The following is a 26,190-nucleotide window of genomic DNA, read 5'->3' on the forward strand; positions in this document are numbered from 1 at the left end:
TATATATACACATTATGTGTGGTTGTGAATATCCCAAAATAATATAAAATGACAAATGGTATTATCATATGTGGTGGCGTGCACTTTTCAAAGGTGTGCTAGCTCCCTCCTTGTCCTTCCACTTGTGAGTTTGATTAAATTTTATATTTAAATTATAAAAAATTTAGATTATAAAAGATTCAAATTTCTTTTTTTTCCGTGTGGTACAGTTCATTAGCCACAATTCGTATTATTGGAATATACTTTGATAAAAATACGACGTAATTATTTTTTTATAGCGTCCCATTATTGAATCTTAAAGTTCTTGATTATAATTATATAAAAAAAAAGTTTTATTCAAATTTTCAGTTTTAATATAATATATAAATGATAAATTAGGTCAACCCTAATCTACATTGATTATCCTTATCTCGTCAGCAACTACTCAACTAGTGTATATAATTTCTTGGTGGGCCATTTTCTTGACCAACCATATCAAGGCTTCTTTTCTACACCTTTTCCTTCATCTCCATTTAATTATTTTTAAAATATATATATATGGAGTACGAATTAATTTAAATTTGTATGGGGTACGAGTTAATAAAGATGAAATTGAGTGCTTCTCACAATTATAGGACTTGAATTTGAGATTCTTGATTAAGAATGAATAAATTATATTAAGTCCATTACATCATTTGATAACGTGCAACATATATTGAAAATAGAATTTAGAGCCAGTTTGGATTGACTTTTGGCTTATGACTTATAAGTCAAAAGTCATAAGTTAAAATTTCTAATTTATGGGTTTTCATTTATTTTTGTTATTTTGGCTTAAAAATAAGTGTTTGTAAATATTTTTTTAACTTTACTCAATCACATTAAAACTGTTTAAAAGTTATTTTGACTTTCAAACACCTAAAATAAGCTAATCCAAATGGGCATTTAGTAGTATCGCTTATTCATATTATTACATGGCTATTAAGATTTATCTTTTTTTATATATGGTAAATATCTCATTTGATACGAAACTAGTTGTAACAATAATGGTGATGTGAAGACAAAAAATACTAGTTGTAAATGATTTCTTAAATTTTTTAAATATGAAATATTTTAAAATGTTAAAATGACTAATTTTTAGGATTGAAAATTGTATTTCTAAAATATGATAATGCATTATGTTTTTCGATTTGGTTTTACAAAATGTATAAATACTACAATGAGTACTTTTAAAATAAGGATAGAATTTGTATATATTTTTTTTTCAGATTTTATTTATAAAATTATGCTGAATATGAATATAGTTGAGACCGACGTAAGCAAAAGTTAAAAGGTGTTATGGAATAAAAAAAAAGGGCCATTCTTTATTTAAAATTTAAATAGAGAGGAAGAGTAGGTGGAGTCTGACATGGTGATGGGCGGCCTCATTTGTCCAAACATTATATCTTTTTTTCAAACATTATATTAATCTTTATTAATTGTTCAATTTGTTTCTCTTCTTTTTAAAATTATTTCTTTTCTTTCTATTTTTGGTTTTCAAATCAAATGTATCCTCTGTTCGAGAAAAGCCAGATTGAAAGTTATAGGCTACAATTTGTATTTTGCATTGGACCAATTTTTTGGGGCTCGTCCTTGCATCAGTCTCTTGTTTGGAAACTAGGAAATAGTTCAGTATAAATTCAATTATTATGATAATATTAATTTAATATTATTGTAGTTGGTATAAATTCATAAATTTTAAATTTTAAATTCGTTTTAATAAAGAAATTATGATGCTGAAATATCTTTAGTGTCAAATTCAACTATAATCATGCCTCAGTCCCAAAATATATTGTCATATAAATTTGAATTCACTCACCACTGATTTCTTCCATGTTCAAATTTCAACTACATTTGACTAACCAAAAAATTTTCCTATTAATAATTCACAAACTATATACTATAATTATAAGTTGCTCAAATGTGCTATTAAATAACTCTTTGACAAAAGGGCTTTAAACATTTCCCTGTTAGACCTCAAAATCCTTGATATACTTATATTAGTTTTCTAGATTAAAAGAATCATTCAGTGTTTTGGATTCAAACTTTATTATTAATTTTAAGTCTTTTTCTTGCATAGAAAAATAATTATTTCAAAAATTAAAATTTTAGTAATAGGCGGCATACCCTCTTAATTTTGAGTAAACAAAACAGATGATTCAGAAATTTTACTATCATTTTTTTTAAATTGAGATTTCGATATAGAATGTAATCTTTATTTTTACACCACAGGTTCTCACATTATTTTCTTGAAAAGATATTATATATATAGTGAGAGAGTTTAAAATAAATAATGTTAATATCCCATTATTCACATAAACCCTTCGATGACTTATCGACTACCTTAAGGAATAGTTACAAAAACAGGAGACAAACCAAATAGAAAAGAGATATACGAAGTTCATTCTCTTCCTCGGTATATCTTTGTGATGGATAAATCTCCATTTTAAAAAGGGACAAGTGCAATAGATCTCAATGACAATTTTAGATGAAATGGAACAGAGTACTGCTCTTGTTTCTTGGTGGCCATAAAAGAATAAAATCCATAAATGGCCCAAAGCAAGCTTAACACAGGAGAACACTGTACACCTCAATCTCAAATCTCAAATAAATTAAAATCGACTATATAAATCCCCATCATCTGTGTTGCTCCATTCAAGCTATTATAAGACTGGAGAGTGGTAATAACATCTATATAAGCTCAAATGCATTTTAAACATTTGAAAATGCAACAGTTGATGAGCCATACAGATCCAAGAAGAGAGCCATTATAAATCTTGCAAAGGCATTTCCATCCATCCAACATACTCAAAGAGTATACATAGCTCCCAAGAGCATGACTTTGTCTCCCTTGAATGTCATTAACAAAATTAGCAGATAAGGGACTTACCAAATGACGAAATCAACTACAAATACAGTTAGCACTACAACGTACTTCATACTATGCAACGGAATATCAAATCCTGATTAACCTAACAAATTGACAGTAACAAATACATTCCTTAAAGGTAGCTACACTGTTTCCAAGTCTAAGCGCATCTTCATCCTGTCACCAATAACTAGCTTTGCACTGAAACTTCCTTGATTTTCACGGTTTCCAGCCTCGAATAATGTTTACACACTGAGTTTAAGCTCTGCCTCCATCTCTGCAGCATCTTTTTTTATCAATTTTGTTGCATAGGATCTACCCCCACCGGTGCTGCTAACTCTTCTAACTCTTGAAATGCTGCCAAAGCAGTTGCTGGTGTTTCAGCATTTAAGCAAGGCCTCAGCGCGTTTGCTGCCTCCCTAATTCTTGATTGCTGCCAATGTTTTCAAAATTGTTCATATCAACTCAACCATACGTAGATTAAACTAAAAAAAAGTTGTTTCACAATGACTTACCATATGTTCAAGTTTGCCCTTTAGATCTTCATAAGCCACCACCAACTTGGGGTCCGAAACTGCAGGGGATGTCACATTCTAGAAACCAAAACATTAGGAAAGATTAAAATAGGAATAATTCAAATAAGAACAAATAGTTATGCAAAACTTCAATACAGAAATATGTCATTGCCATTTTCCATCTAAAGCCAAAAGAGGTGCTACAAAATTGGAAAGATAACATTTCAGGAAGCAAATTCCTATTTCCTAAGGACCACCGTCTCATAAAGCAATAAATGCATCATTATATATTCTTTCTTTCTGTTTCAGTTCATTTATTTTCAATCAAGTACAAAGCATCACTGTATCGTATTGATGTCAAATCAACCAATATGTATTCTGCTCATTTTGCTTGAAGCATAGAATAGAACACGCCATTCTCCATCCCCAACTAAAAACAAGTTCATCATTCAACAAAAAACACATTACAGCAGAGGGTCATCATCCCCCCCCCCCCCCCCCAAAAAAAAAAATATATGTATAAAACCAGTCAATTAAGGTTTTACATGGACAGAACAGAGAGACAATGAGTTACAAAAAGTTTCAAAACAGAAAATAAACAAAATAGAACACAAGGAAAATGTACGGAGGAGAGGAAAATAATGGGGTGGAAGCTAAAACCCGAAGACAAGCTGCGAGATTCAGTCATTTAGTTACCAACTTTCTACTTCTAATATATGTGTTCAGTTCAATTGGTTTAATCTTTTTATTTATTGGCAAATTATATTTGAAACGATCAAAAGCGTATACCTATAAACTAAGACAATTTGAAACATTTAGGTGTCTCCACAAGCTAGATCTTTCTAATCAATCAATCCCACTCCCCCATTTCTTCTATTGTGATAATAGTCTGTCTTCATCATTATTGTGCTCTTTTTCCCTTCATCTCAGCAGTAATCCAATCAAATACCAAGCAACAATGAAAATGGAAGCATACATCGACGCAAATTGTACATTTTAGAGTTGGGAAAACAATTTTTTAAAAGGTGCAACCACAGCTTACACTATTCCCTTGAATAGATAGATGTGGAAAGAACCACCAAATATAATTTTTTGTGCTACATGATATATGCATCTTAATTATAACCCTATAGAAACTAAAAATATAACACCGTATTGGAGAGAATATAGCGTGTGACACTATATTAGGTAGTAATCATTCTCATTTCTATAATACTCCATATTAAGTGAATTATTGGGGGTATGGCAAACCCCTTAAGAAAAACGAAGAACATAAATTAAAGCTTACTTTCCACTATTATCATTCTAATTATTTCCAAGCTATTCTCCCAAAATAGTAAATTAGTTAAGAGCATCATTAAAAAGAAGGTTAAATACAGGGGGAAAAATCAACAATTCTCTTGAACTTTGAAAAATTTACGTATTTTGAACCATGAAAAAAGTCCCAAAAATTCACTTAATATGAAGTAGAGGAAGTACTAGATTTCTATTGTTCTACTTATAATTAATACTTTTTATCAATAAAGGAAATATATTTTTTAATGAGTGACAAATCACCAAGAGCTAGCAGCCACAAGGTTCAGAACTCGATGGATAATGAGCCTGCACCCCTACCCCTTCATTTGAATACCAAGTTTTTGCATGGTTATGAACACGTGACGTGAGCCTAACCCACACAACATATGTTGTGCACTTACCACTGAACCAAAAGCATGTGGTCAATCATCCAACTAGTTAATATTTCTGTGTGGTGCATTTGTTAAATAAAATAGTTTCCCTTGAAAGTAAAGTGATTGCATGTTAAATTGTTATAAATAAAATAAGAATATAATATCATACTCCTTCTGTCCAACAATAGTTATCCACTATTGACTTGGCACAGTAATTAAGAAGTAGTAAATACTAGGAATATTTTACCAAATCACCCTTATTAAATACAAGTCATCTAATCATTAAAAAATAAATAGTATTTAATAAGAAGGGTAAAGTAGACACATCATGGTAAATTATTCAATAGTTTTATAAACTGAACAAATATTATTGGACACCCCATAATAGTACCGTGGATAAATAAAGATGGAAAGAGGAAGTATTTGGTAATGTGCATGTAAATAGTGTATGATATGTTCATGTTGATTGTTACTACTTCCGTCCCACTTTATGTGAGATGATTCAGAGTAACTAAGAAATCCAACATAGCAATGGCGCATGATTTTAAACTTAGTGGATAATGCCATGCCTCTACCCTTCTCCATTTAAATACCCAACTTTTTTAAAAAGTTGAACTCATCGGTGGCCCCTTAAAGTTGACATCAACTTTCACTTAGACACCTCAACTAGACTTTGTTCACTTTAGACACTTCATTGTAGACACCGTTGTGTCATTTTGACACTTGTTTGACAATCACCCAAATATACAAGGCGTGTATAATACACTCACCGATAATATGTCAAAGTGGTCAATTAAATGAAGACACATGGCATATATATCAAAAATAATTTTGAAATAATAACTTTTGAGTAGAAAAATAAGTGACCATTAGCTTGATGACATGTGGCATATTTTACCAAATAATGATTTTTTTAAAAAAAAAAAGAAATTCATCACTTCTAAAAAAAGTGATTTTAGAAAAATCCCACCCCACACCCAATAGTCTTCTCCACCTCCACACACCCCAACCTCTCATCCACCCTACTAGATCGTGTTTCCACCTCCGCCCACCCCAACCCCTACTCATTACTCACCCATATCGTCTTCTCAAGAAACACTATCAAAAGAATTTAACTATTTTGAAAATTTTATTTTACAACATGATTTTTTCTTTTTTACTTTTAAAAAGTCAGTTACTAATTAATAATGGAAGGAAAACAAGAACTAGATCTAGGCAATAACAATGTGATTACAAAATCAAGGTCCAAAGTTACAGAGGAAAACATCAAGAAGATGGAAAATCAACTATAAAATTACATGACAAATGTTGTAAAAATGGATGATTTAGGCTGGAAGCTTGATATTCTAATGGATTTTGCCTAATGATGATGGAATTTTGCGGAGCTCTCATTGAAACCCAGTCTAAAAGGTTTGATTTTGTGAAAAAGTTTACGCTTGGAAAATGGTAGCTAGATAATGGAGGAAATTTTTTTAAAAAAAATAAGTGAAATAAAGCTCTCACATGCAGTTATTGTGTGTATCACACTCACTATGCCATGTAAGCAAAAAAGTGTCAAAATGACCCAGCAGGACCTGACATGAGATATCTAAAATGAACAAAGTCTAATTGACGTGCGTAAGTAAAAGTTAGTGTCAACTTTAAGGAGCTACTGATGGGTTCAACCTTTTTAAAATAAGGTTAAATGTTATTTACATACCAAGCTTTTCTTGCAACTAGGTTTGACTCATAACGTGAACCTACCTCACACATCATGTGTTGTACTCTTACTGTTAAGCCAAAGTATTGGGAGAATTGACAATCATCCAACTAGTTAATATCAATACACAACGCACTTGTTGAATAAATAATTTGCCCTAAAAATTAGGTGATTATGCCTATTAGTAATTGTTATACACTCCCTCAGTTCCATTTTATGTGGCACCTTTGGACTTGGCACGGTGTTTAAGAAAAAAATGAAGACTTTTAAAACTTGTCGTCTAAAACAATACTTAGATATTTGTGTGGTTAAGATTCATTTCATTAAGAGTAAGAGAGAAAATTAAAAGTTAAATTGTTTCTAATTATAGTAATGTGACATTCTTTTTGACGACAAATTAAAAAGGAAAGGGTGCCACACAAAATGAGACAAAGGAGTATAAAATAAGAATATAATGTCATACTTAGCATGTGCATGCTAATTGCTACCCCTTCCGTCCCACTTTATGTGAAATGATTGAGAATACGAGTATCAAACTATCTAATATTCAGCTTGAATTCAGATATAAAATCTTCAAGGTTTTTTGAATTATTTTAACATAATTAGAAACTACATAAAAGGTGTTATAATTCACAATTCAAAATATTTTAAAAGACATGAAAAAATCTCAGTCAAAAAAATTATTTGACTATCCAAATAGTAATTTTATCATATAAAGCGATACAGAGTGAGTACATGATATGTTCATGTTAACTGTTATATTAGTTCTTATTGTTTATTGTTACATACCATGTGTTAATTGGTATACATAGAATAAGACATACTTGGTCTCTTGTATAGTCTATATAAGGTATTTTGTATATATCTAAATGTCTAATTAATTGCAAAAACTGATAATTGACTGAGATTAAAGAACACTAATTCACCATAATAGCTATTCAATAACTCAAATATGAATGCCGTTAAATAAGGTAAGTAAACACCGAAGAAATAGTCCTACCTTTTTTGGCCGACCCAGAGGTCTCCCCGAAAGCTTCCTGGGTCTCTTAACAGTAGAAGCAACGGCCACACTGCTGTATGATTTTGGAGGACGCCCACGTCGCTTACCGAGAGGCGTAGCCCCATTTGTGACGCCACCAACAGTATTAGGAAAGCCCTCAGAATCAAAAGCAGCAGCAATAGGCACATCTGTGACACCAACAGCAGCAGCCGCAGGTCCACCTTGATTGCTAGACTTGGGTGGCCTTCCACGTCGTTTAGGGGTTGGTATTGGTCCACTCGGATCACCACCAGCAGGAACATTTGGATCAGCAGAAAGAATGTTGGCCGCATTGGCACCAACATTAGCAGACACATTCTTCCTAGGTCGGCCTCTTCGTCCGGGAGTAGAACCTTTCTTTGGCCTCCCTCTAGGTTTGGAAGCCGCAGCTGATCCAGGAGAAGCATTGACTGTCTCAGTCTTAGGGGGACGACCAGGTCGCCTCTTTGTACCACTCTGGTCGGATAATTTGGATTCCACTGATTTGACTACAGTGGAACCATCCTTACGGGGACGACCAGGGCGTCTCTTTGTGTTACTCTCTTCAAGTGCCGGTGCTAGTGCCGGAGCTCCAGCAGGAGGAGGAGCAGAACCAGCTGGATTCTGAATCCCAACAGGCCCATCAGCTAGCCCAAGAGAAACAAACACGGACTCAGCCCCAAGATTCGAATAATTTTGGGCTTCATGAGGAGCAGCATATCCCTGTGGCTGTTGCTGGGACTGAAAATGGAACTGATTTTGAAGTAACGGGTCAGCCTGAAACTGCTGGAATTGCGGCTGAGGAACGTACTGTGGCTGCTGTTGAATGAATTGGGGCTGATTTTGGAATTGTGGTTGGAACTGGGCTTGCTGCTGCTGTTGGGCCTGAAGTTGAGCTTGAAATGGATCTTGAAACTGGGCTTGAAACTGGGCCTCAGGCTTCAACTTAGGAGGACGTCCAGGTTTCCGTTTAGTAAGAGAAGAAACATCACTCCCGTTAGAATCAACAGACGCCGCCGTCTGCGGCGGAGGCGGAGCAGATCCAGGTGTTGCTAGCATGTAAGAGTGTTTAACCATAGCAAGATATCCGGAATTCTTCAAGCGCTTGAGATGATGAGTCAACAAAGCCGAGTGATTCGGTGGTAGATTCGAGTAGACTCGGTCTATATACTTCGCTATAGCTATCCTGCTTGACCCTTCTTTCTCCTTTAACGCCGTTATCGCCGCCGTTATCAACTGTCGCCAAAAAAAAAATAACCATTAGTCAAAAAGAAAGAACCCCACAAAATTCTCAGAGAAGAGAAGTCTTACCTCAGCATAATCGGGTTGGGGAGACGAGAAATCATGGGCAGGGGCAGGTGGAGGGGGTTGGGGTTGAGGAGGGGTAGGGTTAGGGTTAGGAGCATGGTTAACGAGTAGAGGAGGAGGATTAAACGTCGGTTGTTCTATAGTCGTCGGTAGATCCATGGATGGGTCCATAAGGGCATGTATATAAATATAATAAAAAGCTTATTGAAGATACAGAAATGGTGAAATTTCAGAGGAGAAATCAAGAAAAAGAAATACAAGGGTTAGATGGGTATTTGGGAGAAGAAATGGATTTAGATTGGACCGTTGGAGCGGGGAGGGGGGGTAGGGTGGCGTACAATCACAGCCAAAAAAAAAAGAGAGAGCTAAGGGTAAGATCGGATTTAAAAATGAACTTTTATTGAATTTAAGTTTTTATGATGAAGTATGTCCTTATCTGGCCGCTCTTTTTTTTATTTATGTTTTGGATCTGATTTTTATGTATTTTCATTCTCACCCTGACTGAATTTTATTTTTTTTAATTGCTTTCCCCTGGATTCCTCTGTTTGGTTGTTTGGACCACCAACTTAAATTTTTTTGAAATCTACTTTATGGCGGAATTTCAAAAAAATTCGTGAAAATTTGAAATGCGTATAAAATCTACTTGTAAATGGAAATTTGCGCACTTTTCAAAGTTATGACTTTAATTATTTTTTTCAGCAGAGTTATGACTTCACAAATTATTTAATGTGCTTTGATTGAATTACCAAAGCCCAGTACTTCCACCGTTTTAAATAATTTGTGTTATATATTGATTCGATGCAATTTTTATAAAAAAACTTAATTAGATATATATTTTACTTTCTACATTTAAATTTATTTGGCAATTCTATTTTCTTTAAGAAAGTATATTTAGGGATTAATTTTATTAATTATATTTTGAAATCTTAGTTTGTCTTCTAAGATTTTACATAGCTATAATAATAATGGGAGAAAATAATAAATTTCTTTCAATTTTTTAAAAAAATAGCTAAGTAAAAAGGAAATTTCCTATTTTTAACCAAGGGGCCATTCTTTTATTGGAATCTATTTATAGGAAATTTTCACTTTGACCCCTAATGGAAGGTAACGTGAATACAGATAATAGGATAATGATAATGGAGAATTGTAGGATCCCACAAGTTACACTTGCTCTAATATAATTGGCAAACATTTTTTTTTAATTAGAACTTCTTCTTTTTTTTCGAGTACGCGTTTGGATAAAATCTGAGTTGAAGTTAAAAGTTAAAAACATTTTTATCAATTTCAATTCAAGTATTAGACTTGTATACTTGGCTATTGCAAATTTCAATTTCAATCAAAATATTTCATTTATCCTACTAATTTACAGTAATTATATGACGCTTCAGGGAAAAAAAAAAGTGAAATAAATTATTGTGTATGCTAAAATAAAGTCACACAAACATAATGAAAACTCATAAAACATGTATATTTATATAATTAAGGGGAATTAGCCACTTAAAAATACATTAGTTATACTCCATAGTTATAATTTGCTGATTACAATTCGTAACTATAGTTATATCAGCTTTTATATAATTCGCGCAATATTTGTATACGTTTGTATAATTTGCTTTACAATTTGCAGTTTTTGTATAACATTTGTATATTTCACTATACAATTCATGCACAAGATTTGTATAATTCGCTATACAATTTGTAATGTTTGTATATTCCTTGTACAATTCGATTTGCGCGCATCATTTGTATATGCAACAAAAGTCAAAAAAAATAGGGGAAATAAAAGTCAAAAATGAAGAAACATACGCAGCAACTTTTACAGAAAAAAAACGCATAGAAACCGTCCAACTTTTGACAGGAAAAAGAACGCGTAGAAAATTTTTACGCTTTTTCTTCCTCCTATAAATAGAGATCCTCGTGCCTTTATTTAATTCATTCAGAAAAAGAGAGTAAGATTACAAAGAAAGTTATATAACAAGATAAATATTGTATTCTTGAATATCCTCTTTAGTAGTTGTTCATTTTACAAGAGATAAGTATTAATTATTGTTTTCTCCTTGTATTTGAGAGCAGTGTACTATCATATTATCATAGTAAAATCTTTCAACCCCGTGATTTTTTCCCTCTATCTGTTTGAGGGGTTTTCACGTAAAATTCTCGTGTATAATTTATTTTCACTATTTATTATTATATCTATTGAGCCGAAAATCTTTCGAAAACAGTCATCCTACCTTGGTAGAAGTAAGGTCTGCGTACAATTTATCCTCCCAGACCCCATATTGTGAGATTTCACTAGGTTGTTGTTGTTGTATTTATTATCATATCAAACTTTAGTTGTGGTGCTTTCTTCCCCCAATAATGGTATCAGAGCCTTCAGTTATTCTATCTATTTTATGCGAAGATACTATTTATGAATAGTAATTTTGTAAATAGTGAATTTCGGTGAAAAGTACTATTCATGTGAATAGTAAATTTTGGTGGTGGTATATTTTATCACGAATGTTCGCAAAAATATTCAAAAATGATCTAGAAGGGTGTGAATCAAATAACAATGTCGAATACAATAAAGTTTGACGTTGAGAAATTCAATGGGACTAATTTCTCATTGTAGAAAATAAAAATAAAAGCGATATTGAGAAAGGACAATTGCTTAGCTGCAATTGAAGGCAGGCCTACGGACTTCACTGATGATAGCAAGTGGAACAACATAGAAAGCAATGCAGTTGCTGATCTACACTTGGCACTAGCTGATCAAGTGTTGTCTAGTGTGGCTGAAAAATGGACGGTGAAGGAAATATATGATACTCTTACAAGATTGTATGAGGCCAAATCTTTGTATAATAAAATCTTCTTAAAAAGAAGATTGTATACTCTTCGAATGGCAGAGTCCATGTCAGCTACTAAACACATTAATACTTTGAATACTCTATTTTTGCAACTTACAACAATGGGTTGCAAAATAGAGGAGACTAAACGTGCGGAGCTTCTACTTCAAAGTTTGCCTGATTCGTATGATCAACTTATCATCAACCTGACGAACAATACAGACAGTCTAGTTTTCGATGAAATTGCAGCCGCTATCTTAGAAGAAGAAAATCGACGCAAAAATAAGGAAGACAGTCAAGCAAGTTTGCAGCAAGCTGTAGCTTTGATGATGGTGAGAGAAAGACCAACGGAATGTGGCCCCAGTGGGAGTCACAATCATGGTAGATCTCAATCAACAAGTAAGAAAAATATCAAGTGTTACAACTGTGGCAAGAAAGGGCACTTCAAGAAAAATTATCGGTTCAAGAAAAAGAGTGAACACCCTAAGCCATCAAATGCTCAATGGAATGTTGCAAGTACCTCGGATGATGGAAATATTTTATGTAGTGAAGCAATATCAAATAATGAAGCTAGAAAACATTTCACTGATGTTTGGATCATGAGCACAGGAGCAACATGGCACATGACATCTCGGAGAGAATGGTTCCATCAATATAATTCTATCTCAGGAGGGCCTGTGTTCATGGGAGACGACCATGCTTTGGATGTTATTGGTATTGGGTCCATCAAAATAAAGATATATGAACGGTACGCACCATCCAGCAGGTACGACATGTAAAAGACTTGAGGAAAAATCTATTGTCTCTGGGACAATTAGATGATAATGGATGTTTATAGAAGACTCATGGTGGAGTCATGAAAATATCCAAAGAAGCGCTTGTAGTGATGAAAGCAGAAAAACTTATTGTAAATCTATATGTGCTTAAAGGTGAAACACACTAAGAAGGAGAAGCATCAACCGTGTCAGCAAGTTCATTTGAAGAATCAATGATGATATGGCATCGTAAACTTGGCTATATGTCGGAACGAGGTTTGAAGATTCTTGTTGAGCAAAAGCTTCTTCTAGGGCTCAAAAAGGTTTCACTATCCTTTTGTGAGTATTGTGTTATCAGTAAGCAAAATAGACTGAAGTTTAGCAGTTCATCTGCTAAAAGCAAGAAAATATTATATCTGGTCCACTCTGATGTCTGACAAGCACCGGTGAAGTCCCTAGGAGGAGCAAAATATTTTGTGTTATTTATTGACAATTACTTCAGGAGAAGTTGGGTTTATCCAATCAAGAGAAAGGCAAATATTTTTTCGGTTTTCAAAGCATTCAAAACGCAGGTGAAACTTGAGTCTGAGAAAAAGATCAAGTGTTTGAGGACAGATAATTGAGGAGAATACACTAGTGATGAATTTGATAACTTCTGTAAATAAAAAGGTATTAAACGATAGTTTACGGTGACATATACTCCACAATAAAATGAAGTAGTAGAGCGGATGAACAGAACCTTGTTGGAACAGACAAGAGCTATGTGGCAACTGCAGGGTTGGAAAAAACATTCTGGACAGAAGCAGTCAAAACCGCCTGTTATGTGATCAATCGATCACCATCAACCGCAATTGATCTGAAAATGCCAATAGAGATCTAGACAAGAAAACCAGCTGATTATTCTCACTTACATATATTCGGAAGTCCTTCTTATGTTATGTACAAAACCCAAGAAAAATCGAAGTTGGATCCAAAATCTAGAAAATGCATTTGCTTAGGGTATGCTGATAGAGTCAAGGGGTATCGCTTATGGGATTCCACTGCCCGCAAGGTGGTAATCAGCAGGGATGTTGTATTTGTTAAAAATAAGATACAAGCAAAAAAATGTAGCACTTCAAAAGAAAAATCAGAGAGTACTACAGTTGAAGTTAAAGAAATAAAAGAAGTTCCAGTTTCTTCTGAAGCAGTACCAGAGCACGAAGAACAAGAACAAGCTGAGATCGAAACTTCACAAGTTCGACGGTCAACTAAGGAGAGAAGAGAACCAGCTTGGCATTCAGTTTATTCTATGGAGGGCAATATTGCATACTGTCTATTAACAGAAGATGGAGAGCCTTTAACTTTTCACGAGGCTACGAAAGGCTAAGAATCATCTCTATGGATGGCAGCAATTCAAGAAGAAATTGAAGCTCTTCATAAAAATAAAACATGGGATCTTGTTCAATTACCACAAGAAAAGAAGGTCATTAGAAATAAATGGGTCTACAAGATCAAACACAATAATAATGATCAAGTGGAGAAACATCGTGCAAGATTGGTGGTGAAAGAATTCGCTTAGAAAGAAGGTATAGACTTTAATGAGATACTTTATTCGGTGGTTCGACTCACAATAATTTGAGTGGTCCTGGTGATGTATGCTACATTTGACTTGTACTTGGAGCAGTTAGATGTTAAAACTGCATTTCTTCATGGAGAACTTGAAGAAGAAATTTACATGCTCCAACCAAAAGGTTTTGAAGAACAGGAAAAAGAGAACTTGGTTTGCAGGTTGAAAAAATCTCTATATGGTCTCAAACATGCGCCGATGTGTTGGTATAAGAGATTTGATTCCTTCGTTATAAGCCTTGGATACAACAGACATAGTTCAGATCCTTGTTTTTATTACAAGAGATTTGGTGATGACGATTTTATTATTTTGTTGTTGTATGTTGATGACATGTTGGTAGCAGGCCCCAACAAAGATCGTCTCACAAATTTAAAAGCACAGTTGGATAGGGAGTTTGAAATAAAGGACTTGGGACAAGCAAACAAGATTTTAGGGATGCAAATTCACCGAGACAGAAATAGTATGAAGATTTGGCTTTCTCAAAAGAACTACTAGAAGAAAATCTTGAGACGCTTCAAGATGCAAGACTGTAAGTCAATTTCTACCCACTTCCTATTAATTTCAAATTATCCTCAAGTATGACTCCTAGCAATGAAGCAGAGAGGATGGAGATGTTTCGAGTACCATATGCTTCAACAGTGGAAAGTTTAATATTCACCATGGTATGTACAAGACCTGACATTGCACAATCAGTGGGAGTGGTTAGTCGATACATGGCTAATCCTGGTAGAGAGCATTGAAATACTATTAAGAGGATCCTGAGATACATCAAGGGTACCTTAGATGCTTCAATGTGTTATGGAGGATCAGACTTTATTGTTAAAGATTATGTTGATTCAAATTATGCAGGTGATCTTGATAAAAGCAAGTCCACCACAGGTTATGTGTTTACTCTTGTTGGAGGAGCTGTAAGTTGGGTTTCAAAACTGTAATCTATCGTGGCTACATCTACGACGGAAACAAAATATGTAGCAGCTACACAAGCTAGCAAAGAGGCAATATGGATGTAGATGTTATTGGAGGAGCTGGGGAACAAACAATAGAAGGTTGCTCTGTTGTGTGATAGTCAGAGCGCTTTGCATCTTGCAAAAAATCCGGCATTTCATTCAAAGACAAAGCACATACGAGTTCAGTATCACTTTGTTCGTGAGAAGGTGGAAGAAGGCAGTGTGGATATTTAGAAAATTCACACTAATGACAACCTAACAGATATGTTTACGAAGCCGATTAATAATAACAAATTTATATGGTGTCGATCTTCTATTGGCCTAGCAAAAACGTAACATTGCAGTAATTGGGTAGAAAGGATGGTATGAAGACTTAATTGTTTTTCAATTAAATCTTTAAGTGGAGAATGCAACAAAAGTCAAAAAAGTAGGGAAAAAAAGGGCAGTCCGGTGCACTAAAGCTGCCGCTATGCGCAGGGTCCGGGGAAGGGCCCGACCATAGGGAAAAGAAAAATCAAAAAGGAAGAAACATACGCAACAACTTTTGACAAAAAAAAACCCGCATAGAAACCGTCCAACTTTTGACAGGAAAAAAAACGCGTAGAAAATTTTTACGCATTTTTTTCCTCCTATAAATAGAGATCCTCATGCCCTCATTTAATTCATTCAGAAAAAGAGAGTAAGATTACAAAGAAAGTTATATAACAAGATAAATATTGTATTTTTGATTGTCCTCTTTAGTAGTTGTTCCTTTTACAAGAGATAAGTATTAATTATTGTTTTCTACTTGTATTTGAGATCAGTGTACTCCCATATTATCATAGTAAAATCTTTCAACCTCGTGGTTTTTTCCCTCTATATGTTTGAGGGGTTTTCCCTCCAACAGTATAAAACACGCGAATTATACAAAACTCAATTGTATAATTGTGCGAATTATACAAAACTCAAGCTGTAATTACAGTTAAATGTTTATCGCGAGCCATAATTAATTCAAACTATAGTTATGTTAGCTAATTAACTAGTATATATTTGCTTATCTGCGTAATTTTTCCTATAATTAATAACAGAGAATAGAAATGAACACGGTTTGATTTGAATTTTATTTGAGTTATAGATGTTTATATGCTATAATATTATAGAACTTTTAGCGTTGTTGTTTTACCCATAATATATTTGGGGAAAACTTGAAAAAAAAAATTGGAAACTAGTGTTTGGCAATATATTTGCTATTACTTGGCAAGTATTTTTGACAACATCTCAAGTTCCCATCATCTATCGTCTATTAATTCTAATTAATGTTTATCTACAATCAACTCCATTAAAAAGAATAACTTATTTTTTAATGGATTATAATTTATTCTGAATCATGACAAGTTTGAGTGTGTGATTATTGTAGTGCTCTTGCCCATATTGTTGTTTATGTTGTTGTTGATTGTCGTCAATTATGTTATAAGGTTTATTTTTAGTGGAACATGTTCATTAAAAAGTGATAATACAAATTTATGGATAATTTTAATAATTTTTATAACTTACGAATATAAATCATATTTTTAAAAAAATTTAAATATTTCCCTCAAAAATTATGGCCAAACGCATGGTGAAACTTCACCGAAAAATGACTAGCCAAGAATACTTGGGATTTTACGGCCTAACGCTAGCTTGAAAATTTGAGTTCTTAAAAGTTGTGATTTTTTTTAACATGAAGTTAGCTTATTGTACTATCAAAAACTGAAAGTTTAAACCTGAAATAATATGTTAAGAAAAGCGAATTATGAAAAAGTTTGATAAAAAACTTATAAATTATTTTATAACAAATTTTTAAAGTATAAAATATCTATAAAAATATTTGTATAAATATAATATCGGTTTGATTTGATTTTGATTTGACTATTTTCAATTAAAATCAAACCAAACCTACTATAATCAAATTGTTTTCAATATCAATTCATTAATTTATTTTTTTCAATTTGATGCAATTTGTCGATTTTCTTTAAACACCCCTAATTCTAATAAAGGCAATTAAGTATTCTTAAATATTACATCGGCCAAATATAGCGAATTGTCATATTTTGAGTTTTTCTTCAACATGTAACTCTCTTTTTTTTAGACAAGAAAATTATTGAACTATTAAAATTAAATAAAAAAAGAGATTATTATTTTTTTCCGTTATTGATATTGACCCACATATTGATAAAATACCAGGGAAACTTGAGAATACATCGAGAGAATTTAAACAAACTTACGAAATCAATGCTTGGATTAACACTTCAATTAGATACATTGATTCAACCAATTTTGAATTTTGAAGCGGAGTGCCTAGTAATTTTCACCATCAATATAATGAATTTTAGACTACATATTACATTTTTCTCTTATAACAGTTGGCCTGCCTTATTCTTAATCAATTCAAGCTTTGTTAATCTTCAAATGAGGTAAACTCGCTCCTTCTTACAAGGGTATACAAAAGAGATTATGATGGTATTGATGAGGGTGAGGGTATACATAGGCTGGATTAGTTTGGATTTTTCTAAGAGTCGCTTTGGAAAGCCACCTAGTAATTGAAATGGTGTAATTACTAGGGTAATAATTACCAATCTAGTAATTACAATGACCTGTTTATTTGTCAGAATGTAATTACTGTGTAATAACAAGAGTATTGTTTGGTTGCACGAGTGCAATCATAAGGTTATATTAAATTTTAAAAATAAAAGTTAATCATTTATAATTTATATTAGACAAATAAGAACTTTTATAAATGATATTAAATTAAATATTTAAGATATATATTAAATAATAAACATATGTTCTTAACTATTATTAAAAAAATAATTTATTTATATTTTTAAATTAGTATATTTTAATTAATTTAATCAAAAAACTAAAAGAATAAGATTTTTATGAATATAATGAAATGTATGTTTGATAAAAATGTCAATATTATAAATATAATGTCATAAAATTATTAAAACATTTGGAAAAAAAATAATCTATCAAGTTTAACTAAAAAATAAATGGTTTGCAATGTAAATATCATGTCAATACTATTAAAACAAATGAAATTGAAAATATGACATAAATTTTAAATTTCAAAACAAAAAAATTAACATAATACTCTTATATCAAATTTTAACACAACGTACATAAATATGATTTAAAAAAAACGTAAGTCTATAATCTTATTTAATAATGAATTCTACTTTAATTTAAAAAATTAGAATACTAACAAAATTATGCAAATAAAAAAATAGAATAATAAATAAATAAATAATATGAAAAATTGCATGGAATCACATGAAAAAAGCAAATGTTTAGAATAAGAAGGAATTGAAATATAAAGAATAAAAAATAAAAATATATTTTTAGAAAATATTAGAATAATAAAAATATTTTTTTAAAAAAATAGAAATAAAAAAATAAATTAAAATGAAAAATGTAAAAATCTAAATAAAAGAAGATTTTTAAAAAGTTTCATGTAGTTACATGTTGTAATTACACCAATTTCTTACTCTTCCTAGGGAATTGAAAAATGTAATTACTCAACTTCAATTACACCAAATTCCTCTCTTACCAAGTAATTACTTACTCTACCAAACATGCCAAACAATGTACTTACACTCAATTACACCAAATCTCAATTACATTGTGGCTCTCTAACAGACCCTAAAAACGTTATCATTTACTTTTGAAGCGGAGTGCCTAGTAATTGTTCATCATCAATATAATGAATTTTAGACTATCATCTTGTATTTTTACGTTATAACAACTAACCTGCCTTCTTTTTAAAATTATTCATCTTACGATCACGAAAATTTACATGTAGATGCCGTTTGGATAAAGTAGTGCAAAACAAAACAAATTGAGCTGCTGATTTGTACAGTTATTCATCGTTGTTTGTTCAAATTTGTAAAATCTATTTATTTTAAGATGTACTTTTTTATAAGAAGTATTTTTAGAAAAAATATTTATGTAGAGTAATAGTTTGTGATTGACTAATAAATTTTAAAAAATAAATTTATCAATATTAAAACAGTAATTTATATCTAGCTAAGGTTCCAAAGGTGCTTGTGAAAAGGAATTATCTTTTACAGTTTTTGAAAATATATTTTTGTTACAAAATTGTCAAATTTAAAAAGACATATTTTTATATATACAAAAGAAGGACAAATAAAATTGATTACCATATTATTGGGTTTGGTTTTCTAATTTAACACTGATCTGTAAATTGTGCTTTACTAATATTTATCATATAATATGATGTTGCCCTTACCTTTATAATTTCAGAAGTTTTTCTTTTTGAAAAAAAAATAATATTATATAAATTGAAATGAAGAGATTACTATTTATTGGAAGTCACAAATTAAAAAAATATTTATACATTGTTTGAATATTGTATCGCCTCTAGAATAAATACAAATATAATTTTTTCTGTTAATAGTTGTATCATTTTTTTCAATACATAAACTGAGTCTAAAACTAGTTGTATAAGTTTTTTTCTGACACACAAATAAACTTTTTTTGTGATACATAGATAGATTGACCGTATCATATGTATCAATCGAAGAAGATGTAGTTTGATAATAGATGTAGTATTTTTTCTGATATACAAATATAATTTTTTCAAATACATAAATATAATTAATTGTATCAATTCAAGAAGAAGAGTGGATTCAAAAGATAAAGAGAAAATAGCCTAAAATTCATTGAATTTATATCTGAAATTTCAACTACAAACTTCAATTATATGATTTTCCTATCACCTCCTTGAATATTTTTTTAATCTATTTTATACACTCCTGAGTGATGACCTGTCATGGGAGGTGAGAACACCTCCTCTAGGCGCGTTATAGGAGGCAAAAATGATTCAAGTTGCCCAAAATTACATACACGTGTATATCCACCTAATTTTGGGGGGAAATATTCCCAAGAGTCATCTTCCCCAACATTAAATATCATTGCTTCTTCCCCACCATTTACATCCGATTTTCTTCTTCAATTTTTTCTAATTTTCTTTCAAAAATAGCTAGGATTTTGTCGTTAATGTTACTTTCTACTTCAAATCTTGAAGTTATGGTTTGTAACAACTCCAGTTTCTTATTTAGGGTCTTTAATTTGAATTTAATTTTTTTTTTAAATTCGTTAAAAATGATAAATGAAAACTTGAATAAGCTTTGTATGGATGAATTATACCCAATGCTCAACGATGAAGTGAGATGCAAACAAAATTTTTTGCTGAATTTACAAACTTATTAGTCGTAATCAATGGGGTGAGAGAGATGAGAAAAGAGTTGGGTCTGAATTTTTAGGAGGGAATAGAAAGAGAATATCGAGGGAAAAGAAAAGAATTAGGGTGGGTGAATCTAATTTTAAGTGGGACCCGCGCGTGTATACACAATATTCACTATATTTGATTTATGTGGACAAGTTAGCATTCAGGGGTATATAAGATAGATAAAAAAAATGTTCGGATGGGGTGGGGTGGGGTGGGATGATAGAACATCCGTGTAATTGGAGTGTGCAGTTGAAATTTCAAATATAGGCTGCGGAGGTTTTAGACTATTTTTTCAAAGATAAATAATATTTTAGAAAGAGTAAATGAACTTAACAAATTGATGGATCTAGCAATTAAATGCCACTCAATTCCAAAATTAATTAAAATTAATTAAATGAATTTTCTGCTGACTCTATTATATGAGAACGAGTTGCTAATGACACCAATTCACACAATCCAAATTTAGTAGGTGTTGATTATAGAAATTGGAACTTAAATTTATAATTAATGTTTATTTATTTAGGAAATGACGATTAAATATTAATTTTAATTTTAAAATGTGATTTAAAATCTCAAATATTTTACAAAGTAGGATTTAAAATTCATATCATGTATGGCATAATTTCACTATAATAACTACATATTTTATATGAAGCTAATTTTTCATGTTATGTCATATTGTATATCTTTTATGTATTATTCTATTATAATAATTAAAAAGAATCGAAACATGTTGTTATAAATAGTTATAAATCCTAAAAGAATTCCCAGTTGTTGGGATTTCATAACTATGTTAGAAGTTATCCATTTAGATGTATAGCTCATAAAGAGTCAACAAAAAAAATACTGTTTGTGTTTGCATACGTAAATGTATATATTTTGATTTTGAAAAAATATTTTTCTACTTCTATTTATTTTAAGAAGTAAAATTTCTTTTCTCCCTTAAAATAAGTATTTTTGGCCTCCCAATAACAATGTCAAACAAGCTTTTAGTTGGAATTTGACTCATCTTCACTTTTTAATTCTTACTTGAATTATTGATATGTTGTTGTTATAGTAGTAGTATGGTATGTGGGTGGGGATGTGGAATAGGGCAATGAATATAAGTTGTGTTGGAATGGACGTATCTAAGGGGGGTTCCGTGGGTCCATGTGGACATATCCTCCCCTCCCTAGATTATATATAGTACCGTTATATTTTTGGAAAAAAATACTTAAATATAAATGTGTGAATCCACATTCAAAGTATCATATAAAGCGATGATGTTAGGGTGCACCTCTCTAAGTGAAGTTAGAAATTTAAATCTTTATATCTTGAAAAAATTACGCGGATAAGTAAACATATACTAGTTAATTAGTTAACATAACTATAGTTTAAAATAATTATGGCTCCAGCAAACTCAACTCTCTATTTACGTCTCTCTTCCTCTCTCTCGCCTATCTCCTATTTTATACATATACAAATACAAATTATACATATCATATACAATATGTATTTGTATATCTGGCCTCTTTTGTACATATACAAATTGCCTCTCTCCACTCTTCGCCCTCTCTCACTCGCCTCTCTCCTTCCTTGCTCGATCTCGCTCGCCTCTCTCCTCCCTCTCCCAATCTCACTTGCCAAATTATCAAATACAAATTATACATATACATATACAATATGCATTTAATTTGTATATTTGGCCTCTTTTATACATATATAATTTGTTTCTCTCCACTCTCTACCCTCTCTAGCTCTCACTCTCATCTCTCATCTCCTCTCCTCTCCCAATATCACTTGCCAGATATACAAATATATATGTATACCAATTATTATTATATAATTTTTTGATAAATATACATATACAATTCGACATATATACATATACAATTCGCTTATCTCCACTCTCTGCCCTCTCTCGCTTACCTCTCTCCTCCCTCTGTCGATATCGCTCGCCTCTCTCCTCCCCTCTCCCAATCCCGCTTGCTAGAAATATAAATATATATGTATACCAATCATCATTATACAATTTCTTGACAAATATACATATACAATTCGACAGATATACATATACAATTTGCCTCTCTCCACTCTCTGCCCTCTCTTGCTCTCCTCTCTCCTCCTTATCTCGATATCGTTCGCCTCTCTGATCCCTCTAACACGTAGCTACGAATCGTAATTAGCAAATTATAGTTGTGGAGCATAATTAAGGTATTTTTGAGTTGCTATATGTGAAAATTTCCCTTATATCGATCCTTTTTTTTTTCTTTTCAAAAATTGGGTAACGCCTCTCTAAGTGGTGACGGGCAACACTTTTGGTATTTCAATAGTTTCTCTTTTGTTTTTTATCTTTCAAATTTTTAAGTCTGTCACATTAGAAATTTCTAATTTCTTTTAGCGCTGTAAATTTTTTATACAATTCAACCAAATGTGAATATTAAAATTACTATTTAAGTAAATAAGCATTAATTTTTGACTATAGTTTTAAAAGTTTAACAGACTTGGTGATAAAAATCTAAGAATCAAATCAATCAAATTTATACCTTAGATTCACCTTTTCGTAACAATGCACCAATCCTCTCGAAATCCTGAACACACGCCTCTATGTGTTGGAGGCAGTGGCGTAACAATTTTTTTTATTAGGGAGTATAAAAAAATAAAATGAAGTAAACATATAATACATACACATAAAATTAATTTTATTTGCTTACTTAATATTTTTTTTTAAAAAAAAATTGTATTAAGTCCATTATTATAGTAACAGTATACTCAATTCTTTCCGGTTGCTACAATACACAAAAATCAATTACAAGAGTACACACAAAAAATTGGGAAAGAGCTCCCAATTTACCATTGCATTGTTGAAAGTTCTAAAAACATCATCCCAAAACATAGAGCAACAGTTTTTGTGGATGGAGTTGAATACAAATCCAAATCAACTCATTCAACAAAAAAAACAAGCCGAGGAGGAAGCAGCAAAAGTTGCTTATAAATCTCTGATTCAGCAAGAAAATGAAGCTGAATTTTTTTCACTAATTTACGAGGTACTCATTCTACACTTGCTTGCACCTTTCTGAAAAGCGCATTAAAAATTCATTGTTACTCAAAATTTACTCTCTTTTTTTGTGTGTGTTTTGAAGGAACCTACGTCGTGAAAATCTATTTTAAATGAGTTTGCCATGAAGAAGAAGATGAATACACCAATATATAACAGTTCTATACATATAAAAGGGCAGCATTCAGCTTATATTTGCCACCTTACTTTTGGAGATATGTAAAACATATAAAGGTGAAGAAGCTGGGAACAAGAAAATGGCCGAGCATTTAGCTGCTCGAGAGGTGATTGAATTCCTCTCAGGTACATTGATTTATTGTTTTATTTTCTTTCAATGCTTAAATGAATACTATATGTTATGTGCAAAAGAATGTTTGTCTAACCCTTAAAAATTTCGAAGAAACTGATGCAGATGCATGCTATTTCACAAATAATCATGTCCAAAAGTAAGTCTCATCATGAGAAAATGCTGCCTAAATTCTCCGGTGAGAAAATCGCGACTATAATTGATTATTATTATTTTGAAAATTGTACTTCTTAAGTCACATCTCATATTGTTCTGAATAGGCAACTGATACTTGGAATTCAAGTGGACAGAAGCGTAAAACCGATATCAACAACGAGGGAAGGAAGAACATGAAAAGATCAGGCAACTGATACTTGGAATTTAAATGTCCATCTTAATATACATGATACTTGTTATGTTTAGTGGGATCGTGAACTCACTTTGCAAGATTTGACTCTATCTTTGTTTAAATTGGATTCTCTGGTTAATACTCTTATATTTCTCTTTAATTTATCAGTTATGAATAATTATATTTTTAGTTTCTCATGTTGATGTTGGGTTTTAAAATATGTGAATGATAAACGAAGAGGTGTGATCTTTCTGAAGATGTGTGATTTTTTCGAAAAGTTGTGACTTTTTCAAAGGGTTGTGACCTTTCCGATAAGACACAATAAGCACCTGTCATACTATCATTTGTTGTTTATAAATAGAGGAGTTTTCTCTAATCTTTCAAGAACGTTTTTTTCTAAACTTCTTCTTCTTCTGCACAAACAAATTCTTCTACTTTACTGTCGTTGAGTAGTTCGTTGACACCGTGATTTTAGGTACTGATACACCGGTGAGTGATATCCATCTATTCTGGAAGGATATGTTCCATTAACCCTGCGTATTTGAGCGGAATAATTTCCTTAAGCATACACTATGCATTCACTGAACTTGATTTTCTTCTTTAAAAATATTTTAAATGTTGTTTCTATTCTTTTCCAGATTCTCTGTTTTTTCCTGATTTTCCGATTTTGAAAATATTCTGAGAACTTTATTGTTTATTACAAAGGTTTTCCAAATTTGATGTTCTAAATATTTTAATAATACAGATATACAACACCTCAATTGTTAGTAATAATTTATTTTAATTTTTGTGATAGTTGACGAAATACACCTTCGATTAACTAAAATGTGTTTTTTTTATTGTAAGAAACATATTGTATCTAAACCATACATGCATTTGGTGTATTTCTCGAATGTTGTCTATTTATTGTCTATATCAAATGTTCGGATATTGTACTCTTTTTCTAAAATGGGAGTACAACAACTGCTGCGATGGGAAAACACGCAAAAGTAAGCTAATTCCATTTTAGAACTTGCCATCATAATAAGGGCTCCCTTATAATAAAGAACTTTTTTTTTGGAACTCTCAGCGAAACGGCAAAACTCACAACCTCTAGTTCTACGGGTGATCACTTTTTGGTGACCTGCTCATTGTGCAATAGCTTTCAAACCACACATGAAATATGAACTGCATTAGACAAGTCCTTTGCGATGACTCATGACCTCATGACTGAGTAGCAAATGGAGGCTGGATATCCTAGGTCTTCCATGCAGGGGCGTATTCAAGGGGGTGGGTAGGGAGGGGGAGTCACTGGGTTCACGTGAACTCATGCTTCCCTCCCGAGATCATACATAATAGTGTTATATTTTCGTAAAAATATTTAAATATAGATGTGTGAATCCACACTTGAAGTGTTATATAATGAGATGGTGATTGGGTGCACCTCTCTAAGTGAGTTTAGAAATTTGAATCTTATATCTATGTTGTTTAATTTTTCTTTTTAAAATTGGGTAACACCTCTCTAAGTGATTATTGGTAGCACTTTTGACGTTTTAATATAAACATATATTTTTTGCTTTAATCTTTTAAAGTTTTCAAGTTTGTCAGAATAGAAATTCCTACTATAATTTTTTTAATAATTAAACCAAATGTGTATATTAAACTAGTAGCGTTGTATGATATAACATACAATCAATGGGTTTCACTCAATCTCAATACCTTCAGTGATAAGTACCTAAATGTCAAACTGATCAAATTTCTATCTTGGATCAACTTTTTCATAATAGTGCACCCGTAATTTTAAAATTTCAGATACGCCTCTACATAGAAACGACTCCCAACCACTCAACCATGCCCTTGAGGACGTAAAACGCATTTATTCATTAAGTTTTTGTTCACTATCAAATTAAGATTTTTTACACTATATGATCATTCAAATGATATTTATAGATAAAATTCTTTAAAATATGGAACGTGTAATTTTGCAAATAAAACAATGGAAAAATTTACATGTTATAATAGGTAACGGTGATATGATAATAT

General features: G+C 31.8%; 1 protein-coding gene across 1 annotated transcript; it reads right to left on the reverse strand.

Annotated features, from left to right (window-relative positions):
* Positions 1-2,700: 2,700 nt before the first annotated feature.
* Positions 2,701-9,516, reverse strand: LOC129894096 (altered inheritance of mitochondria protein 3-like). The gene is made up of 4 exons (XM_055969616.1): positions 9,098-9,516; positions 7,769-9,022; positions 3,400-3,477; positions 2,701-3,317 (listed from the first exon to the last, which is right to left on the reverse strand). Exons 1-4 carry the CDS (start codon positions 9,263-9,265, stop codon positions 3,180-3,182), a joined length of 1,638 nt encoding a protein of 545 aa, XP_055825591.1. The 5' UTR covers positions 9,266-9,516; the 3' UTR covers positions 2,701-3,179.
* Positions 9,517-26,190: the final 16,674 nt, after the last annotated feature.

This window comes from Solanum dulcamara, chromosome 7 (genome assembly GCF_947179165.1).
Source record: "Solanum dulcamara chromosome 7, daSolDulc1.2, whole genome shotgun sequence".
Classification (NCBI taxonomy): Eukaryota; Viridiplantae; Streptophyta; class Magnoliopsida; order Solanales; family Solanaceae; genus Solanum; species Solanum dulcamara.